Raw genomic sequence first — 19221 nt, 5'->3', positions numbered from 1 at the left:
CAAGGTTGGAGGTGGGAGGAAGCTGTGACAGGACCCAGATTGTGCGACTTGCCAACTCTATGATTCTGGATAATGGAACTTTCTCTGTCTCAGACACGTCTCAAAAAATGGGGTAACACCATCTTCCTTGTAAAGTTATTGTGGGAGTAATTAAGATGAAGTTTGTAAAATGTTTAGAAGCATATCAGAACACAGCACCCTCTGCTATTCATTCACATTCCCACACTTCTATTTTTTCTTGTATGTTCCCCACAGCCACACTGTACTGCATTACTCCAACATTTCCCTAAATGCCTGGGGCATTTCCTTTGATGTTGCTCCTAATGCTACCAAAAAATCTTTTCAAGTTCACTGGTATAAATGTTATACACAATAACAGCATCAGGCCCATCATTCCCTCACCTGAGTTTAGTGTAAGTCTCCCTGGAGAAGTAGTGTAAGAAGGAAGCCTTCAGTAGCAGTTACCACAGTATAATTCACACCCTGCTTAAGCATTTGTTTAATGTCTGCCATTCCCTCTACACTGTCCACATTGGAAGGATAAACCCCAGGCATGCTTTACTCATATTTATATTCTCTTAAATGGCACAGATTAGGCACTTAGTGTTTGTTGAATACATGAAATAATTAGAGGACTAACAATAAAGTTAAATGACTATAGGAGTAGGGCAGAAATAAAGCTGAGAACAAAAACTAGTTTTGTAGGCAACTTAACCTGAAACTTAAGTACTGATGAAACTACAAAGGAGAAATGAGAAGCAAGCAGAATAACAAATAAACAAAAATAAAGTATGGTGCAAACTAAGTTTCAGTGTTGGCCAAAAAAAAGCAGCAGCAAAATCAAGAGACATCTGGGTATCTGAAGGAAGTTAAGGAATAATCAGGTATCACAGTGAATGTATTTGTCACTGCATTTCAAGTGGACTAGATAAAAAATGTTGAGGGGAGAAAATGGGTTATAAGGACAGCATCCGATGAATTCCCTATTAGAAGTGGTATAGAACCTCCCAACTTTTCTTTAGAGAGGAAAGAACAAAGAGAACTGAGAGTGAAGGAGATAAATGAATCATCACATGATGCATACATGCATAATTAGCAAGATGACCAGACAGTGAAGGGCAGGGCCACAAACATTGGGGGAGGGGACATTTAAAAATGGGACTATCAATAGTATTGAACCACACCTCGGAACATATACTGTGGCCAATATGACTAATAAACCTCAAAGGAGAGTGGTACAGGAAGAAGGCAAATTACAAGGGGTTGAAATATGAGTAGAATGTGAAATGGTGAAAATGAGGAAAGTAATACAGATTAACAAGCAGCTGGCCATGAAAAACAATAGCTTGAGAGGAAAGAGAAAGTTTTATTAGGATCATCAGTACTAAATTCTTGTTTCAAGTTATGTTTTAAACAAAGGAGCTTCCATTAAGGAGATCCAGACTGATGGGTAGATAACTGGTAAAGGAGATAGGAGATGATGCTTTCTTGTCTGGAGTAACTTGGAGAGAAAGACAGAGACATCTTTCTAATTAACACAGTGAAAAATATTAGTGAAAATATAGGGAAAATTGGCTGTGAGGACACTGGAAATTGAAGAAGCTTCAATCCTTCACTAGATTTGATAGTGCTCAGGGAATTAACCTAGAAGCTAAGTCATAAGTTGAAAGTAAGAAGGTAGATTTTAAAAGAAACAATAGCAGAATGGAGTGAACTGGAAAAGAAGAATTAATCCACTTCTAAATGGGGTATGAAGACCGATATTAATATTTTTATGGAAATTATAACAGGTACTAATAGTTTTTTTTTATATATATATATATATATATTTTTAAAGATTTATTTATTTGTGCATCCAGAACTGGGGTACAGGCCAGAGGCTCAGGGGAGGTGAGAGGCTTCACCAGAGACAGAGTGGGGAGCAGAACAGGCAGATCGAGGAAGTACACTGCTGAGGGGAGCAGCGGGTGGGTCAGGAGAGGTCTGCCACACCATGTGGTCACCTCCGGGGCAGGCGGGAATCGAACTCATGCTGAAGTGGCTTTAGATTCTCAGTGCAGTGCTTTAACCCGCTGCGCCACCAGGGAGGGCCCGGTACTAATAGTTTTTAAGACAAAGATATTTTAAAAGCAGCTGCTTTACAGTAGCCTACACTACTTATATAAATTTTTGCACATGTAGAGAATGTTTAAGTTTTTAAATAGCAATTTATAGTACATGAGAATAAAGCTAGCCTGAGAAAATGGAATAAATATTCCAGTGTTACCAGTGAGTTCTCTTGTCAAGTTGATATTAATCATTGGTGATCAAGATAAAAAAAGTTTAGTACTTATTCCTTGAAAGACACTTTTGCTGTGTAAGAGAAAGAATAAATTGTGGAATCCACACAAGTCCTGGTGTTGCTTTCATGACGACCTGCTGTAGTTCTTGTGTAGAAGCATCATCTCCCTCTGATTGAACTCTGAAAGTCCTTCTTTCTCCAGATAACATTTCTCACTCAAAATACTCAAAACACTTGGGAAGGCATGTTGAATCCAGAAATTAAAATATATCTCTCAAGTCAAATATCCTTTGAAGTAAAAACTGGAGTTAACTGAAATCTACTCCAAGACAGCATCATTTTTTTAAAAATAAGGGACTAGAAATGCTGTCAAATATGTGTGATTACAAAGATGTGGAAAGGTGAGGAGACTGTTTTGTAATCTCCTTCCACCTTATTCATATTTTCTGATATCTCTGTAATTATAGAATATTAAAATCAATGAATTATTTTTCTTTTTAAAGGGAAATAAAAAAAATCCCACTACAAATTCACTTCCTTTTCTGCAATACTGTATTGAAAACCTAATAGAGATGTGATTTTCCTGATAAAACAAAACTTAGCATTCCATACATTCTCAGCAAAGCAAACCCATGATGTATTATGAGATAAATTTCATAACATACTACATCTCTGATAAAAACAGTCAAAACCGGCCTTTCTGGTGGCACAAGGAGTTAAGTGTCAGCACCATCAAACTATCAGCAGCCACTACAGCATGAGTTTGATCCCTGGTCAGGTAGCTGACCCACGTGGCACAGTGGCTTCTCCTATGTTGCCCGCTGCACCCCTCAGCAGTGTATTTCAGTACATCTGCCTTTCTACTCCCCACTCTGTCTCTGGTGAATCCTTTCTCTCACATACACACACCCCACACCTCTGGCCTACACTCCAGTTTTTGTATGCATAAATAAAAATAAATCTTTACGTACCATTTAAAAATATTTATTAAAATCTTACTTGAGTTAATCTTCAAACAGTATTTCTTTTGTCTCACTCTATCAAGATACCACTCTATTATTCTATTTAGAATAACTTCAAATAAATGTTTAATCAATAATGACCCTTGGACTGGATGGGAGAATAGTGTGCACATTTTTGAAGCCTGTGTGAAAGGAAAGAAAAAGTCAGCAGCTTTTCAATAAAAAACTATGCCTGAAAGAAAACAAACTTTCTTTAAATCAGGAAAGTAGGAGACTCCTTTAATCAGATTTGTATAAGAAAATTTTGTTCTACAATACCTCACAGTTCCCAGCATGTCTGAAAAGAGGCCAGAAATTAGATGAATCCTAGGAACATAATGGATGTCAAGAGGGTTAAGTATATTCAATGGTGTTCTGCTTTTAAGCAACACTCTCAAAAGATGGATGCTAAATGATTGGATCATTACAGGTTGCAGTCTTTTTTGATAAATACCTCACTGCCCAAAACTCCTTATTTGGAAACTGCCTCATATCTGACCTATGTTTTTGTATTCTAACAAATAAAGCTCAGCCAGAAGAAACAGTAAGCACCACCTTAAAATGCATGTGATTAATCAAAGCATAAACCAATGTGAACCTACCACATTTAGAAAGCACACAACACTGGAACTAAGGTAGCCTAAAAGTTAATCAAGTGACTTAATTATATTGTTCATTCTCCTGCTTCATTTTGGTTTCACAAGGATCACAGAGTGCTACCATTCCCTAGGATGGTCCTCTGGATTCAGAGTACAGGAAGCCCTCATTTAACAATGGCCATAAGATCTTGGAAACTGCAATTTTAGGTGAAATTACCTTGTTTCATTCAACAACAGTGGGGTTTTTATTTTTTCTCACCAACATAATAAAATGTTGAACAAAAATCTTTACCCAAAAACCTCTGAAAAGCAAACATTTTCAGCTAAGCATCTACTTGTAGTAGTCTTGGCAAATAAATCAATAAAGCCACATGCATGTAAAATTTTGGGGGTTTCAATAAGTCATTTTGCTAAGTCATCTATATAAAAAAGTTAATCAAAGTTAATCCTATTTCTGACAGTAATACATAAAGAACACAACTTGCTCTACCTTTATTCATATAATATGCTTTTATAACCTTTTGGATTATAATCACTTTCAGGATCTAGTGGTCTAAATGGCTAAGAGGCCGTGAACCTCTAAGGATAGAATATCATCACAGAAGGTTCTCAGATAATTTGGTTAATGAAATAAATCAAGAAAAATAAAATTAATTTAGATCTTGGGATGAATCTCTTCTTTATTTCTCAAATCCCCTTTCATAGCCTCCTAGGGATTTGGAGATATAAATTCTCAATAAAGTAATGGGATTTAGGGATTTGGAATTCATGTTCCTGTGGTGTGCCATATTAATTTGCTGGAAATAGTCACGAATTTTTTTCACAAGTTTTGCTACATTGTACATTTCTCAAGACATCTCAGGTGACCCTGAGCTATTTCTGTACTTGAGAACTGAAGAAACAAGCAAATAAACATATGTTCACAATAAAGACTGTGGTTATAATAAAAATAGTACATGATGGTAGAAAAAATTGTGTGTGCAAAAATCCCACAACAGTATTACAGGTGACAATGGCATGGATCTTTAATTTAATGATGTATTTTCACCCAAAAACTATATTAAAAAATTATTAATATTTAAACTCTATTTGAGAAAAGCATGAATATGAATATTCTCTACATAATAAACCGGGCAATGGATACAATTTTTTCTTTTCTAATGCAATTTTGCAATCTTATAATTGATAATGGGAGGAAACTGTTTTGCTACAAAGAGCTGATCAAACACAGATTTAAAATAAATGACATTATTAACCAGAGAAAAAACAGAGAGCAAGATACTTCATATCCCTAACAAGCATGCTTTTTTGAGTTAATGAAATTACTTGTAAAAAGGTAATCTATCACTCTATGTTGAGCACAATATATTTCCAGGTAAATAATCATCTGCAAAAGCAAAGTTGCAACCTTCTCCAGGATGCTGACTTCTAAGGGCTTGCTGTAAACCTGGATTTATCATTTGCATGGAAAATAACCAAAAGAACTCATGAAGCATCAACATCATGGCCAGTTTCAGTAAAAAGCCACAAGATGTTAAATTGCTTTCTGAGAGATGACTTTTCACCCATCCTGCCCCACATTTCCCAGGGAAATAAAAGGAGAAGTCCTAAAAGCAGACAGACGGAAATACAGTGTCTGCACAGCTTTTGGGCCACAGTGTTTGAAGGTAATTTCAGATTGTGAAGTTCTCTCTTCTATTCTCTCCCTCTAATTTTTTGTAGAACACTCAAGACTCTACTGATGAAAACTCAGCAAATTCTCACTCATAGACAGGTTTAACAACTAAACTAAGACATTAAAAGGAAAACACCAGATGTCACTCTTCTACAGGTTGCATTAACTACCAACTACTGGATACATTCAAATCCTTCAGAATCAACAGAGTAATCAGGTAACTTTATATAGAGAAATATATGACAAGTATATGTATTTGCACTGTGATGCATGTGTCACTTTTTTTAAGTTTTTTTTTTTAATTGGGGGCTGTTAATAACAAAGTCAATTCAAGCATTTGAATGGAATGTAAATTAAAACCAAGCTGCATCAATGGTGTTAGGAAACTCATTAACCTTTTCATTAGAAAAAATTATACAGCACTTGGAAAGAAATTACAAGTAGCCTTACTTATTTAACCTTAAGTGTACAATAAGGTTTAAATGTAAAGGGAGATTTTATCTCATAAAGGGAGCTTGAAATTCTCAATTACATGAGTTCTTGTTAAGCAAGTCTTAGAGTATATAAGAAAGAAAATTCCCAATGTAGAATTTCTGAACATATTAGAATGCACAACTGAAATCAAATAGCAGTAGTAGAGAAGATTAAAACCAGAGATCTTTCAAAAAATACTGATTTCTGTTTAGCAATTCTTTTTATTTAAGTTAAACAGCTGAGGTGTTCAAAAATGAAAGTATAATTGTGACATGAATCAAAGTGATTTACTTTCAATAATTAAAGGATGAAAATAATTTCATTGACATTCTGGAGAATTTAGTGCTACCTATATTTGTCACATTTAAATATTTTTTATGGAATTTATATTAGTTGTACTTATTCCTGTGTCTTAGATTTAGGAATACTATTTCATATGTAATCAATTCTACTTGTTTTTGATTAACAGAAAATATTACAAATTTCATTTTAATTCTAAAACTTGGATGCTAGATAATATATTCAAGTTAAGTGTTGGCTTTCTTTTATAACTGCCTGTTATGGTACAACAATCTATGAAATCAGACCAACACATGGTTTTGATGCTTTATTCTAACTACTGCTGCAAGCTACATGAATCTAGAAAGTATATCCTGGTTACTTTGAAGAATGCCAGTTGTTGATGATATTCAGATACCACTATGTAAAAATTTGTAATGAATGATATTCAAGAAAATGTATTTAGAAATTGCAAAAACACTGAGCAAAGTTGGAAGTAAAATATACATGGTTTGAATATTTGATGTTAAATAAAGAGATTATCTGTGAGGCCATTTCTTGAAAGGATGACTACACAACAGAGAGGCAAGAATATCTAACAATTATCAAGGATTAAAAAAAAAATTCAGTATAGTATTTAATGCTTCCACAAGCGATGCTGTCAAATATTTTCCTACTTTTTACTTTAAAATTGTACTGGTCAAGCATCCATCTTTTATCCTTAGTAATTTTAATCAAGATAGAGTAACACTCAGGAATAAGGATGATGCACGAAAAGTGACTTGGAAGTAGAAACTAAAAGCTCAAGGATGGAAGCAAATTGAGGTCACAGCCTTTTTCTTCCAGTCTGTATGAGAGTGCACACACACACATATACACACATAGTTGGATATTCACCTAAATTCAAAATGACTTATAAAAGACAAGCATTCAACAAAATACCCATATTTTCAAGTAATGTAATACATATGACTTTGCTAGAGATGGACTAAATATTTCAAGATACAAGTTTTTGTGTTCTCTCACTGCTATGCTGATGTTAAGAAACCTTAATTTTCAGAGAATGTAATCCTGAAAGTTTGCACAGTGAGATAACACTGAAATCAACTGCCCAGGTCTGAAAATAACCACGCTTTCACTCCTCTACGTAGGAAGAAGTTCGGGTCATGGACAATCTAACTTCTGCAGCTGGAAATGGGAGCCTGTGTACCAGAGATTACAAAATCACCCAGGTCCTCTTCCCTCTGCTCTATATTGTTCTATTTATCATTGGACTAATCATGAACAGCCTGGCAATGAGAATTTTCTTTCAAATTCACAGTAAATCTAACTTTATAATTTTTCTTAAGAACACCGTCATCTCCGATCTTCTCATGATTCTGACCTTTCCATTCAAAATCCTCAGTGATGCCAAGCTGGGAACTGGACCCCTGAGAACCTTTGTGTGCCAAGTGACCTCTGTCATATTTTATTTCACAATGTATATCAGCATTTCATTCCTAGGACTGATAACAATCGATCGATATCAGAAAACCACCAGACCATTTAAAACATCCAACTCCAAAAATCTCTTGGGGGCTAAGATTCTCTCTGTCATCATCTGGGTATTCATGTTTTTACTCTCTCTGCCTAACATGATTCTGACCAACAAGCGGCCAAAAGACATGAATGTGAAGAAATGCTCTTTCCTCAAATCAGAATTTGGTCTGGTCTGGCATGAAATAGTCAATTATATTTGTCAAGTCATTTTCTGGATTAATTTTTTAATTGTCATTGTATGTTACACACTCATTACAAAAGAACTATACAGGTCCTACATTAGAACGAAGGGTATGGGGAAAGCCCCCAGGAAAAAGGTGAACATCAAAGTTTTCATTATCATTGCTGTGTTTTTTATTTGTTTTGTTCCTTTCCATTTTGCCCGAATTCCTTATACTCTCAGTCAAACCCGAGATGTCTTTGACTGCTCTGCTGAGAACACTCTATTCTATGTGAAAGAGAGCACTCTCTGGCTAACTTCCTTGAATGCCTGCTTGGATCCATTCATCTACTTTTTCCTTTGCAAGTCCTTCAAAAATTCCTTGATGAGTATGCTGAAGTGCTCCAATTCTTTAGCAGCTCCATCCCAAGAAAACAGGAAAAAAGGACAGAAGGGTGGTGACTCAAACGAAGAAACACCAATGTAAGCAAACTGGGGATATACCTCAATAAATTAGGGTTCTGAACACTTAAAATGAAAGCACTATATAAAAATACTGATGATAATTAAATAGTGGAGTTAATAACTGGAAAACAACAGCAGACTACCAAAGTAATTTTCACTTCTCCAGAATTAAAAGCTATCTTAAGATAGAGAACAATAACTGAAAATGTAGGTGAAGAAACATCACAAACTACATTCAATTACCAAAACACATGCAGAATTATAGGATTGACAATTTGCAGAATTTTAGCAAAATGGGTAATTATATAATAATCCCTACTATAATTCTTTAATAATAACACATTTTTGAGCTCACTATTATTATCAACTTATTAAAATCAAATAAGAATGGTAACAACAAATGATATATGTATTAAGATGTAAAACATTTTAGTCCCCTGATTAAATGTGATACATTATAAAAAATTTAACTAAGTGGGACAAATAATATTAACTACTTACTTTTAATTACTAGTAAAAACCCAGTGGATTTAAACTAAATGAAATGGTAATTGGATTGGATATTTAATACTTTTCATTATGAAGATAGCAGTTTAAAAAAATACCTTTCCAATAAAAAGAGTAGAAATAGCAAATAATTTTAAATTTTATTTAATAGTATAAATAATAACTTGCAAATGTTAAAATAAGTTGTTTTAATGACATTCTAATGCCAAAAAATTATTGGTATTTTCTAACAGTAGAGGAAACTGTTGTACTAATACTTTGCCTTTAGTAAATACAATACTATCACTGACATTTTTATTAACTAACTTCTAGAAACTACTTGCTAATTGGGTAAATGAAAATTTCTCTTGGCAAGAAATCAAACAAATTAAACATGATTATGGAGTTTCACAGCATAAATTGTTAATAGGAAAGTGATTAAAAGTTTGGAATTGCATGTTTGTCATTAGTGTATACAACAAAAATTTACATTAAATTCTAAATCACACTTTGTTGAAATTTCTTTGTTACTAGATATAAGGTACTATGACATTTCACATATAAGGTACTATGACATATAACACATCAAACCCATTTAAGAAAGAATAGCTGCCAACACTCACTGCTTATTATAAACTATTGGGCAATCTCTTCTGAAGGTGGCATGTCACATAAGTTAGCTCATATGCAAATGAAAAAATAGTTTTGACTTTTAATTTAGTGTGATTCTATACAAGCTTCATACATCATTATTATTTTTTTTAAAAGATTTTATTTGTGCATACAGAATTGGGGTATGGGCCACAGGTGCAGGGGCAGTGAGAGGATTTACCAGAGACAGACTGGGGAGCAGAACAAGCAGATCGTCGAAGTATACTGCTGAGGGGTGCAGTGGGCAGGTCAGGAGAGGTCTGCCACCCATGTGGGTCACCTCCAGGGCAGGCAAGGATCAACTCATACGGAAGTGGATTTAGCTTCTTAGTGCTGTGCTTTAACCCACTGCGCCACCAAGGAGGGCCAATCATTCATTACTTTTAATATAAACAAAATATGTAACACATTTAGACGCTTATGTCATTTATCTTAATTATGATCCTCAGAGGTTGTTCTCAAATAGAAAGCAGACCTCTAAAATACAATGAAAGCAGAAATAAAAGTGAGTTGTTGTACAAAGAAGCTCACTGAACCTCAGTAATAATTTTATTATTTATATATTATGATTTGCTTAATTTCACAAAATATAACTCATTTAACTCTGTAAATGGAAACCTTGAACAGCCTCTTTCCTCCTTGGGCACTGCCAGAATCAAGCACTAGATGTCAGTGAAGAGACCTGTACCAAAAAAGATGTCTATTGTATGTCTTTCTGGGACAATAGCATTAGTGATTTCTGCATTATACAGTACAAATCACTCTAATGTTGTCTAAGTTCACTATGAATATAGTGAATTTCAGCTTGAGAAGAGAAAATAAAATATGAATTCTTCCTTTGCACTTGGGAAAACTGAAGGACAGATCTACCCCAAACTCATCTGAGAGGGAAAGAGGAAAGCTGACTGGTTTGGTGCAAAGTGTTAATAGACTTCAGGTGGGGCCAAGACTTTCTGAACAATCTTTTGTTTTGGATTAAACTAATTCATTGAGATGACAGTATCCACAAGAGAAAGAAAAAATAAATTCTAGTGGTATTATAGTACATCTGTAAAAAAGTTATAGTACTTGGATTTGTTTTTATTTTAGTTTATTTTTATAAAAATTTGTTTCTTTATGCATAGATAAACTGGGGGTGCTGGGAGTGAGATGATTCACCAGAGACAGTGGAGAGCAGAATAGGCTGATTCACTGAAAAATACTGCTAATGGAAGCAGCAGGCAAGATAGGAGAGGTCTGCCATGCCATATGTAGATTAGCTTCCTGGCCAGGGATAAAAATCACGTTTACCAATCATAGCATGATAGTGCTGAGACATCACCCCTATGCTTTCAGGAAGCTCCTTAGAATTGTTCATATATATAGTATGAAAAACTTACACTAAATTCTAAATCACTTTGTAGGCAATGCAGTATTCAAAGACATTAAACAGCATATACCCCCCCATATCAAATATCTAAATGAACCCATTTAAAACAGACTGAGAGAGCAGTATTTATGGAGTGCTTACTATAAAAACATATATCAGTACCACCGAGACTCGAAAAAACATTTTTTTAAAGATTTATTTATTTATGCAATCAGAACTGGGGTAACGGTCAAAGGTGCAGGAGTGGTAAGAGAATTCAGTAAACACAGAGTGGTGAGAAGAACAGGCAGACTGATGAAGTACTCTCCCGAGGGGAGCAGTGGGCGGGTCAGGAGAGGTCTGCCATGCCATGTGGGTCACCTGCAGGGCCAGGGGTGGAACTTGCACTGAAGAGGCTGCAGCGAGCTTGCAGTGCTGCATTTTTGCCAGCTGCGCTACCAGGGAAGGTCAAGGTTAGAAAAAATTTACATAATAAACCCCACATTTCACAATAACTTTAAAAAATGTAAAAAATATTTGTGGACTCGAGTGCTAAAGCTCAAAGGTTTGTCCCTCCCTGGTGGCGCAGGGGATAAGCACTGCATTAAGAGGCTAAAGCCACTTCCACATGAGTTAGATCCCCACCTGCCCTGGAGGTGACCCACATGGCAAGGCAGACCTTTCCTGACCCGCCTGCTGCTCCCCTCAGCAGTGTACTTTCACAGTCTGCCTGTTCTGCTTCCCACTCTGTCTCTGGTGAATCCTCTCACCGTCCCTGCACCTCTGTACCCCAGTTCTATATGCACAAATAAATAAATCTTAAAAAAAAATTCAAAGGTTTAGAATATCAGCAAAATCAAATGTAGCCTTGACCACAATGTTAGTGGCCAACAAGGATGCTGGTCTTTGACACTTTTCTCAGTGGTTTGAATAGAACAATATAATGCACGAGAAGCAGTGTCTGCTAGACAAATTGTGCTCATCACATGTTTTTGTACAGCCATCGTCTAAAAATGGTTTTACAAGGTGTGTGGAGGCCAAAAAAAGTAAGAAGAATAAAATTTTATGTGGCATAAAAGCTATATAAAACTCAAATTTCTGTGTCCATAGAAGGGTTTATTAGAATTTAGGCACACATTCAGGTTTGATCTATGGTTGGTTTTTTTGCTCCAATGATGAGCTTGAGCAGTTGTGGAGATTACAAGGCTGAAAACCTAAATATTTATTAATTGATAATGCAGAAAAGATCCAGCAACACCTGGGTAGAACTTTAAAACCACGGAGAAAACACCTACACAGAAAGAGTGTTTCAGAAGGTTTACCCTAACACCACAGATTCTGGTGGCTGATAGAGATGATCATGTTGGTGGAAATGCCCACAGAGGGGTTATAATGATGCCAGTAGGAACTCAAAATATGGAACTATACTAATTAATGAGGAGAGAAAGTCTGGCTTTTACAAAATGGAGGTCACAAAAAATTAACTGTGAGGGTAAACCAAAATGGACAATAAATATATGAAAAGAAACAAACCCTCCACAAATAAGGGTAGTAATGAAATAGGCCTTTTGAGGGGTTAATGCAAGTCAAGAGGACAGTGCTGGTTAGAGACAGGTCACTATGAGCTCATCACCCGTGTGCACAACTGCAAGACCATTCAGGCTCCAGAAAAACAATGGGGTTTACTTAACAGGAAACAGAATTTCTAAGGCCATAAGTGGTCAACTCTCTTACCCCAGAGAGCGTCCAAAAGTCCTAAACAAAAGCCACTTATCCAGGGCCCTTCCTGGTGGTGCAACGTGTTAAAGCACAACACTAAGAAGCTAAAGCCACTTCAACATGAGTTCGATCCCCAACCTGGAGATGACCCACATGGCGTGGCAGACCTCTCCTGAACCACCTGCTGCTCCCCTCAGCAGTGTTCTCGGTCAATCTGCTGTTCTGCTCCCCATCGGTCTCTCACTGCCCCTGCTCCTCTGGCCTGTATCGCAGTTCTGTATGCATAAATAAATCCTTTTTTTTTTTTAAAGGCCACTCATCCAAGATGGCGCTGTCCCGTCAACTAGGGCCTAGGGTTCTTAGTGCTCCAGCCAGCAGCAAGCAGGCTAGTATCCAACCTTACGCAGCTCACAGGCAGGGCCACTGAGATGACACTGCAGCAGCAGCCACTGCCCCAACAGTGTGAAGGTCAGGATGCACAGCATCACACACTGGCCCAGACAGCTACGGACTCAACAGCACAGTTCTCAGAAGTGACCTGGACACAGAGTGCCTGTCACCCATCCACAGGGCTGGACAGCATGGGCCAGTAGTTCTGGTCATTACTGGTCACCAGCAGTCACTAGTGTTAGAGAAAGAGAAGCCAGAGAGAGAGCACAAAGATTTGGGGGTGGGAGGGCGGGTATGGAAAAGCTAGGAGACTGCCTGCCTCTCAGCCCTTCTTGCCTGCTCTGCCTGTATACCAGGTTCCCGGCTTCAGCATTGAAGGCTACTGCAGTGCCAACAAGGCAGGGAGCAGGTTCTCTAAGGTTCCAGGAGAACAGCTAAAGGAGAATCCTGGAGCCCTCAATGACCTTTTCAGGCTTTTAATGCTCTTTCGACACCATTTGTGGTGAGGTAACAAGGAGCAAGGAAGGCAGGAATCTTTACTCTTTCTGGGCTCTCAGGTATTCTCTGCTGTTCTCTCCTGCAGTCTGACACTAAATCCTCTGCTGCCTTCCCTATATGCTCCAAATCCCTGCTCAGGGGTGCCCACTCATGCACACCCACACTCCAGGTGATGCCATCAGGCACACGTGTGTGGCCACAGGTGTTGACCACTGATGCTAATGGAGCAGGGTGGAGAATACCTGATCACTTCAATTTATCCTACAGCTTCTGCAATCGTAACCCATGGCTGAAGCCTAAACTGTTACAGTTGGTTCCCCCCGGAGGGGGTGGCTGGTAGAAGTAGAAAGCCTGAAGAGAAAGTGCTAAAAGTGAAGTGGAGTGACTGATAAAGTATATAAGGGACTGAAAAAGGAGGGGGATGGGTTAGGGAGTGGGGAGGGGAGAGATCTAATCAGATCCTGGTCTGTAGCTAGGCTGGCTGCCATGTGTTCACAGAGGCAGGACGACACCATGGTAGACACCTGGTCTTGCGTTCAAAAGGAGCTCTATATCCTCAGTGGTGAGAATGCATGGTTCTGTGCAGGATGGAAAAGTACTGGACATGGCTTTGGGTAAAATAAAGAGTCATTATTGGCTTCAGTAACACTTATTTTTCCATGGTTTGTTAAATAAACCCCTTTGTTGTTATTTTCTAAGCCCGAGGAATGTTATAATTGTGTGAACAGGTGAAGAACACAAACAGTAACTGTTTGAGCCTTGGCCTTGGTACACTTTGTACATTTTGATACAGGCCCTGCTGCCCTGTATCAAAATCTACAGAGGGAATCCAAGATCCTTTATCCATTCATCCAACTCAATCATAAACCTACCCACCCTGCACATAGCTGCACTATATCCATCAATCTGACTTCGAGAAAACATCCCATGAATTACACTGGGAAAAAATGCACAAAAAAATATGTGGACATGTATGTTCTACAGAGCTGTTTTTGATAGAAAAAATATGAGAACAAATGAAACATCCATCAGTGAACACTTAATTAAACTTTAAAAGTGTAAACTATTTTTAAAAATTAAGCAAATGTTCACGTGTTTACATGAAATGAAACAAACACCCAGTATGTCAATAAATGCAAATATATATGCATTTGGGACTTTCAGTGGTGTCTTTGATTTTTTCCCCCCACCTATCTTTGGGGAGCTATTCTCACAGGTGTAAGTGTGTTCTACCACTTTTTCCTTTTAATTTCATTTAACAAAAAACTTATTAACATCTACCACGTGACATGCATTTGTCTAAGCACTTAGTAAATGTTCACTCACTTTATTCCCTTATTTTCATTGTAAAGAGAGGGCTATTGTGTCATAAAGAGGATAAATAACTTGCCACAGTTCATAAGAAAAGAATTGGAATAAGCAATTGAACCGAGGCACTCTGACTCTTGAGTCAATGCTCCTATCCTGCTCTGCTGGACAACCTCTTCGTTATACCATTCTGGGCAAAAGATGTCCCCCAGGGGCAATTATTAGCAAAGCTGAGGACTAAGAACAATGGCTAATGCATATTTATCCTCACTGATATATAGGAATGAGTGATTTAATGTATACTTACTATGGTCAAACATTTTGAAACCTGCTTGGAGGGTAGGTGATTTAATCAGGCTTTTTATGCTACTAGTCTCTGTAACTATCACCGAAGGCTAATGCGAGAGGCATGTGGGAGCATAGGTACTGGGCACGCATATCTGACTGTGAACACCTGAGCCTAGACATCAGGGCTATAAGGGTAGTGTCACTCAGTGAGGACAATGGCTACAGAAGAAGAGAGTCCATGAAAGAATGTCAGCGAGTGCCCTGAAAAAGATCTGTGGGTGACTGGGAGACTCAGTTGCTTGCCTGACTCAGAGCCCTCCTTTGCCCCTTACCCCCTACCTGTGCCTGCCCCCTTGCTCACCAGCATCCCTACCTGGTGTGCCTGTGTACCTGGATTCTTGAGAGAACATTCAATCCTGACATATCCACTGAGGGCTCTGGGATTCTCTTATCCATCTGCCTGAATAGATCGTGAATCAGCTCTATGCATACTTGCACAACTCTGCCACATGTACAATATACTTCTGTAACTTCAAAAATGGGCACCAGAAATCAGTTCCTCTTTTGTGTTTCCCACACTTGGGTATCTTAACATTTGACCAAAATGGGATTTCTGGTTCCCATATTATGAAACTATCTTATACAGAATTTTTCCTGTTTCAAGTGAAAATATTTAAAACTTGATCTCTATGTAATGAATCTGGAGTTGTCAGGAAATATATAGTTAATTACATAGTCAAATACCTGAATTTTTTTTCACTCCTCTACTGAACAAACAAAACGACACACAATTAAATTGTTTTCCATAATATCAATGAAGTCCAAAATCTGTAAGTCCAAGAAACAAATCACTTGATTGAAACACAAATTTTTCAAGCTGCCATCAATGAATAATTTCTACCATAACTGTCAAGCACTTTGTGGCTTTACATTTTAATTTGTCCCCAAGGGTATGAAATTTTTCTTCTTAGAATTCCAACGCAAGTCATCTAAGACTTCTCAGTCAACCCAAAACCTTAGTTTGGTACAAACTGTGTTAAAACTTAGCAAAATACATAAAGTGAAACTCACCCCGGTGAATTACATGAATTACCATGGTGAATTACATTCCCTCACAAGACCTCCTAATTTTCCTCTCCATTTAACAACATGGCAAGCTTTTCTGTCATAGATGACAGCTTTTCTCATGTGAAAGCAGCAATTACACATTTTCAAATTGTAAGAGACTTCAAGAACAAAAAAAGCTATCTAATACACCTTGACCCAAGGTTGATGAATGAAATTCTTAAAGTGCTCCAAGCTTCACATATATTACCAAAGGCTTCCAGAAATGTTCCACAAATGGCTTTCTAATAAATGAGGTAAGTTAAATCTACATTTCCCTCACTATCACAATGGGTAGTTAACATTCTTAGTGCTTCATATAAACTCAGCACCATTCTAAGCACAGTTCATCATCCCAACAAAAATATGTACATACAATTTTTAAACCCAGTAACCAGATGAGGAAACTGATGCAGAGGTACTGACTCATATGTCTACAATCTAATACCCAATAATTGGAGGACTGGAATTCTAACTTCCCAAAATTTGGGTATAATGACCCTTAAATTTTAGAAAATGTCATTTACCTCTCAGAAATCTGAACACCAAAGACTAAGATAAATGTAGAAATAAACAGGCCACCTTACTGAACACAAGCAATCTTAAGTATGCAGATGATGAAGGTGATTTTCGAATCATCTTGTTCTCCTACCTAGTTGTAATGTGGAGATATCTTCTTTATCTTTCTGGTTCCTGTTATTCTATGTATGAAGCACTCAAATAATTCATTGAACATCTAGATACAGAAGCTAAACTGTAGGAAAGATACTATATAGGACTGATTTGTTCAAGTCATAGTAGACTGACTACATAAGTTTGGGAAATAAAGAGGCTTCTTGTTAGAAAATTCCCCCATTACACATGTGAAAAAGAGGAACAATAATCAGTATAAGAAAGCAGAAGGAGATTTGTTTCACTTGTTCTTCAAGAGCTGAACTAATGACAACCTCGAGCAGGAGACACTGTGCTGAGTGCCCTCCTCAACAAAGGTGAATTTCTATTTTTATTATGAGTGGCTTGCTTATAAAAGACTGAATATACTCAAGGAAAATATACTTTAGTGCTAACATTTTATAAACTATAAATGATGAGACTAAGGAATTATATAATGGCCAGCTATCTGACATGAATTATTGCCCTATGAATGGGGTTTTCTTCTATTAGCATGTTGAAAGTAGCAATTGTGAATGGGACAGACTTGTTATTTGTACTTCAGAAGGATGTGAAAGTAGTAACACTGGTGCAAATACCAGAAATGTATTAAGTGCTTTAGTAATTCCACACAGAAATGTATACTTTCTGAACAGAAGTACTGAAAGAACTGAATAAATTTAAGGTATTACTATGCTAAAGTCTGTTTCTAAAAAGCACGATTTCAAACATAAGTGGAGCTTTTTGTTTTAGCTTGTTTATGTTTATTTGCAACAGCTAATGATGGAAACCATGAATGCCACAATGCTGAAGGGCTCCAATGAGTCTGAGTGGTGCACCAGGGACACAAGGGTAGCACATCTGGTGTTTCCAGCTGTCTACACTGCCCTTTTCCTCATGGGCATCTTGCTGAATGTTCTGGCTCTCTGGGTGTTCATTCACATCCCCAGCTCCTCTACCTTCATTGTGTACCTTAAGAACACTTTGGTGGCTGACTTGATAATGACACTCATGCTTCCATTTAAGATCCTCTCTGATGCACACCTTGGACCCTGGCAGATCAGAGCTTTCGTGTGTCGTTTCTCTGCCATCATTTTTTACCAGACCATGTATGTGGGAATCATACTGCTAGGACTCATCGCCTTTGACAGGTTCCTCAAGATCTTCAGACCATTTGGAAAATTTTTTGTACAAAAACCTGTCTTTGCAAAAATGGTCTCAAGCTTCATCTGGTTCCTTTTGTTCTTCATCTCCCTGCCAAATATTATCTTAAGCAACAATGAAGCTACACCATCATCTGTGAAAAAGTGTTCTTCTTTGAAGGGCCCCCTGGGGCTGAAGTGGCATCAAGTGGTAAATTACATATCCCAGTTTATTTTCTGGACTGTTTTCATCCTAATGCTTTTGTTTTATGTGGTGATTGCAAAAAAAGTATATAATTCTTATCAAAAATCCAAAAGTAAGCACAGAAGAAACAACAAAAACCTGGAAGGTAAAGTTTTTGTTGTTGTTGCTGTCTTCTTTGTATGTTTTGCGCCATATCATTTTGTCAGAATTCCTTACACTCAGAGTCAAACCAACACTAAAACTGACTGTAGATTGCAAAATCAACTGTATGTAGCTAAAGAAACAACTCTCTTTATGGCAACAACTAACATTTGTATGGACCCCTTAATATATATATTCTTATGTAAGAAGTTCACAGAGAGGTTACCGTGTATTAAAGGGAAAAAGGTAACAGCATCAAGCCAACAAAATCATAGTAATCAGACAGACAATCTGACTCTAAGCTGATAATTTTATATGTGGTCAACTTCATCAAGAAGATTTCAAAAGACAATTTATATCAAAGTCAAATTTAAGTAATAAGAAAAAAAATTGGAGCAAATGCTTCATTTATTTTATTATGTGGTATACAAAAAGAATTACACAGGACATTATTCATAAGCAGTACAGAAAATCCTTAAGGTAATGTAAAGGCCATCGTTTCCGACACCACGCACTTACATTTTGAAAAACATTAACTATAAATATATAATCCTAAAACCTCCCCTTCAAGGGACTTCCCACATTCTTTTTTTTTTTAAATTTATTATTTATGCACATAAAAACTGGGGTACAGGCCAGAGGTGCAGGAATGTGAGATTCACCAGAGACACAGCAGGGAAGCCGAAAGGTGGACTGAGAAATACATTGCTGAGGGGAGCAGCAGGCAGGTGAGGAGAAGTCTGCCATGACATGTAGGTCACCTTTGGCCACTTCAGTGTGAAGTTCCATCCCAGTCCCGGAGGTGACCCACATGGTG

The 19221-nt window shown here is 37.3% G+C and overlaps 3 protein-coding genes across 4 annotated transcripts in view; 2 read left to right on the top strand and 1 right to left on the bottom strand.

Moving 5' to 3' along the window:
* The window catches only part of MED12L (mediator complex subunit 12-like), a 347532-nt gene that overhangs the window by 88625 nt on the left and 239686 nt on the right, over nucleotides 1-19221 (bottom strand). The gene's annotated exons all lie outside the window — the stretch shown is intronic.
* Nucleotides 5537-8714, top strand: P2RY12 (purinergic receptor P2Y, G-protein coupled, 12). 2 transcript variants are annotated; one of them, XM_012732652.1, is made up of 3 exons: nucleotides 5537-5548; nucleotides 5713-5773; nucleotides 7461-8714. In XM_012732652.1, the coding sequence occupies exon 3, from the start codon at nucleotides 7476-7478 to the stop codon at nucleotides 8493-8495; it is 1020 nt and encodes a 339-aa protein (XP_012588106.1). In that variant the 5' UTR covers nucleotides 5537-5548; nucleotides 5713-5773; nucleotides 7461-7475; the 3' UTR covers nucleotides 8496-8714. The 2 variants fall into 2 exon arrangements, with proteins under 2 accessions (XP_012588106.1, XP_012588101.1); XM_012732647.1 differs by having other exon boundaries at nucleotides 5547-5773.
* P2RY13 (purinergic receptor P2Y, G-protein coupled, 13) lies at nucleotides 17700-18710 on the top strand. The gene has a single exon (XM_004674923.1). The coding sequence runs from the start codon at nucleotides 17700-17702 to the stop codon at nucleotides 18708-18710; it is 1011 nt and encodes a 336-aa protein (XP_004674980.1).

The sequence above is a fragment of the Condylura cristata genome, unplaced genomic scaffold, assembly GCF_000260355.1.
Source record: "Condylura cristata isolate star-nosed mole 26May11 unplaced genomic scaffold, ConCri1.0 scaffold00003, whole genome shotgun sequence".
Taxonomy (NCBI): domain Eukaryota; kingdom Metazoa; phylum Chordata; class Mammalia; order Eulipotyphla; family Talpidae; genus Condylura; species Condylura cristata.
This window is presented reverse-complemented; position numbering and strand designations above follow the sequence as displayed.

Excerpts from the sequence above, each read along its gene's own strand:
- P2RY12 (XM_012732652.1), top strand. The coding sequence starts at position 7,476 with ATGGACAATCTAACTTCTGCAGCTGGAAATGGGAGCCTGTGTACCAGA.
- P2RY13 (XM_004674923.1), top strand. The coding sequence starts at position 17,700 with ATGGAAACCATGAATGCCACAATGCTGAAGGGCTCCAATGAGTCTGAG.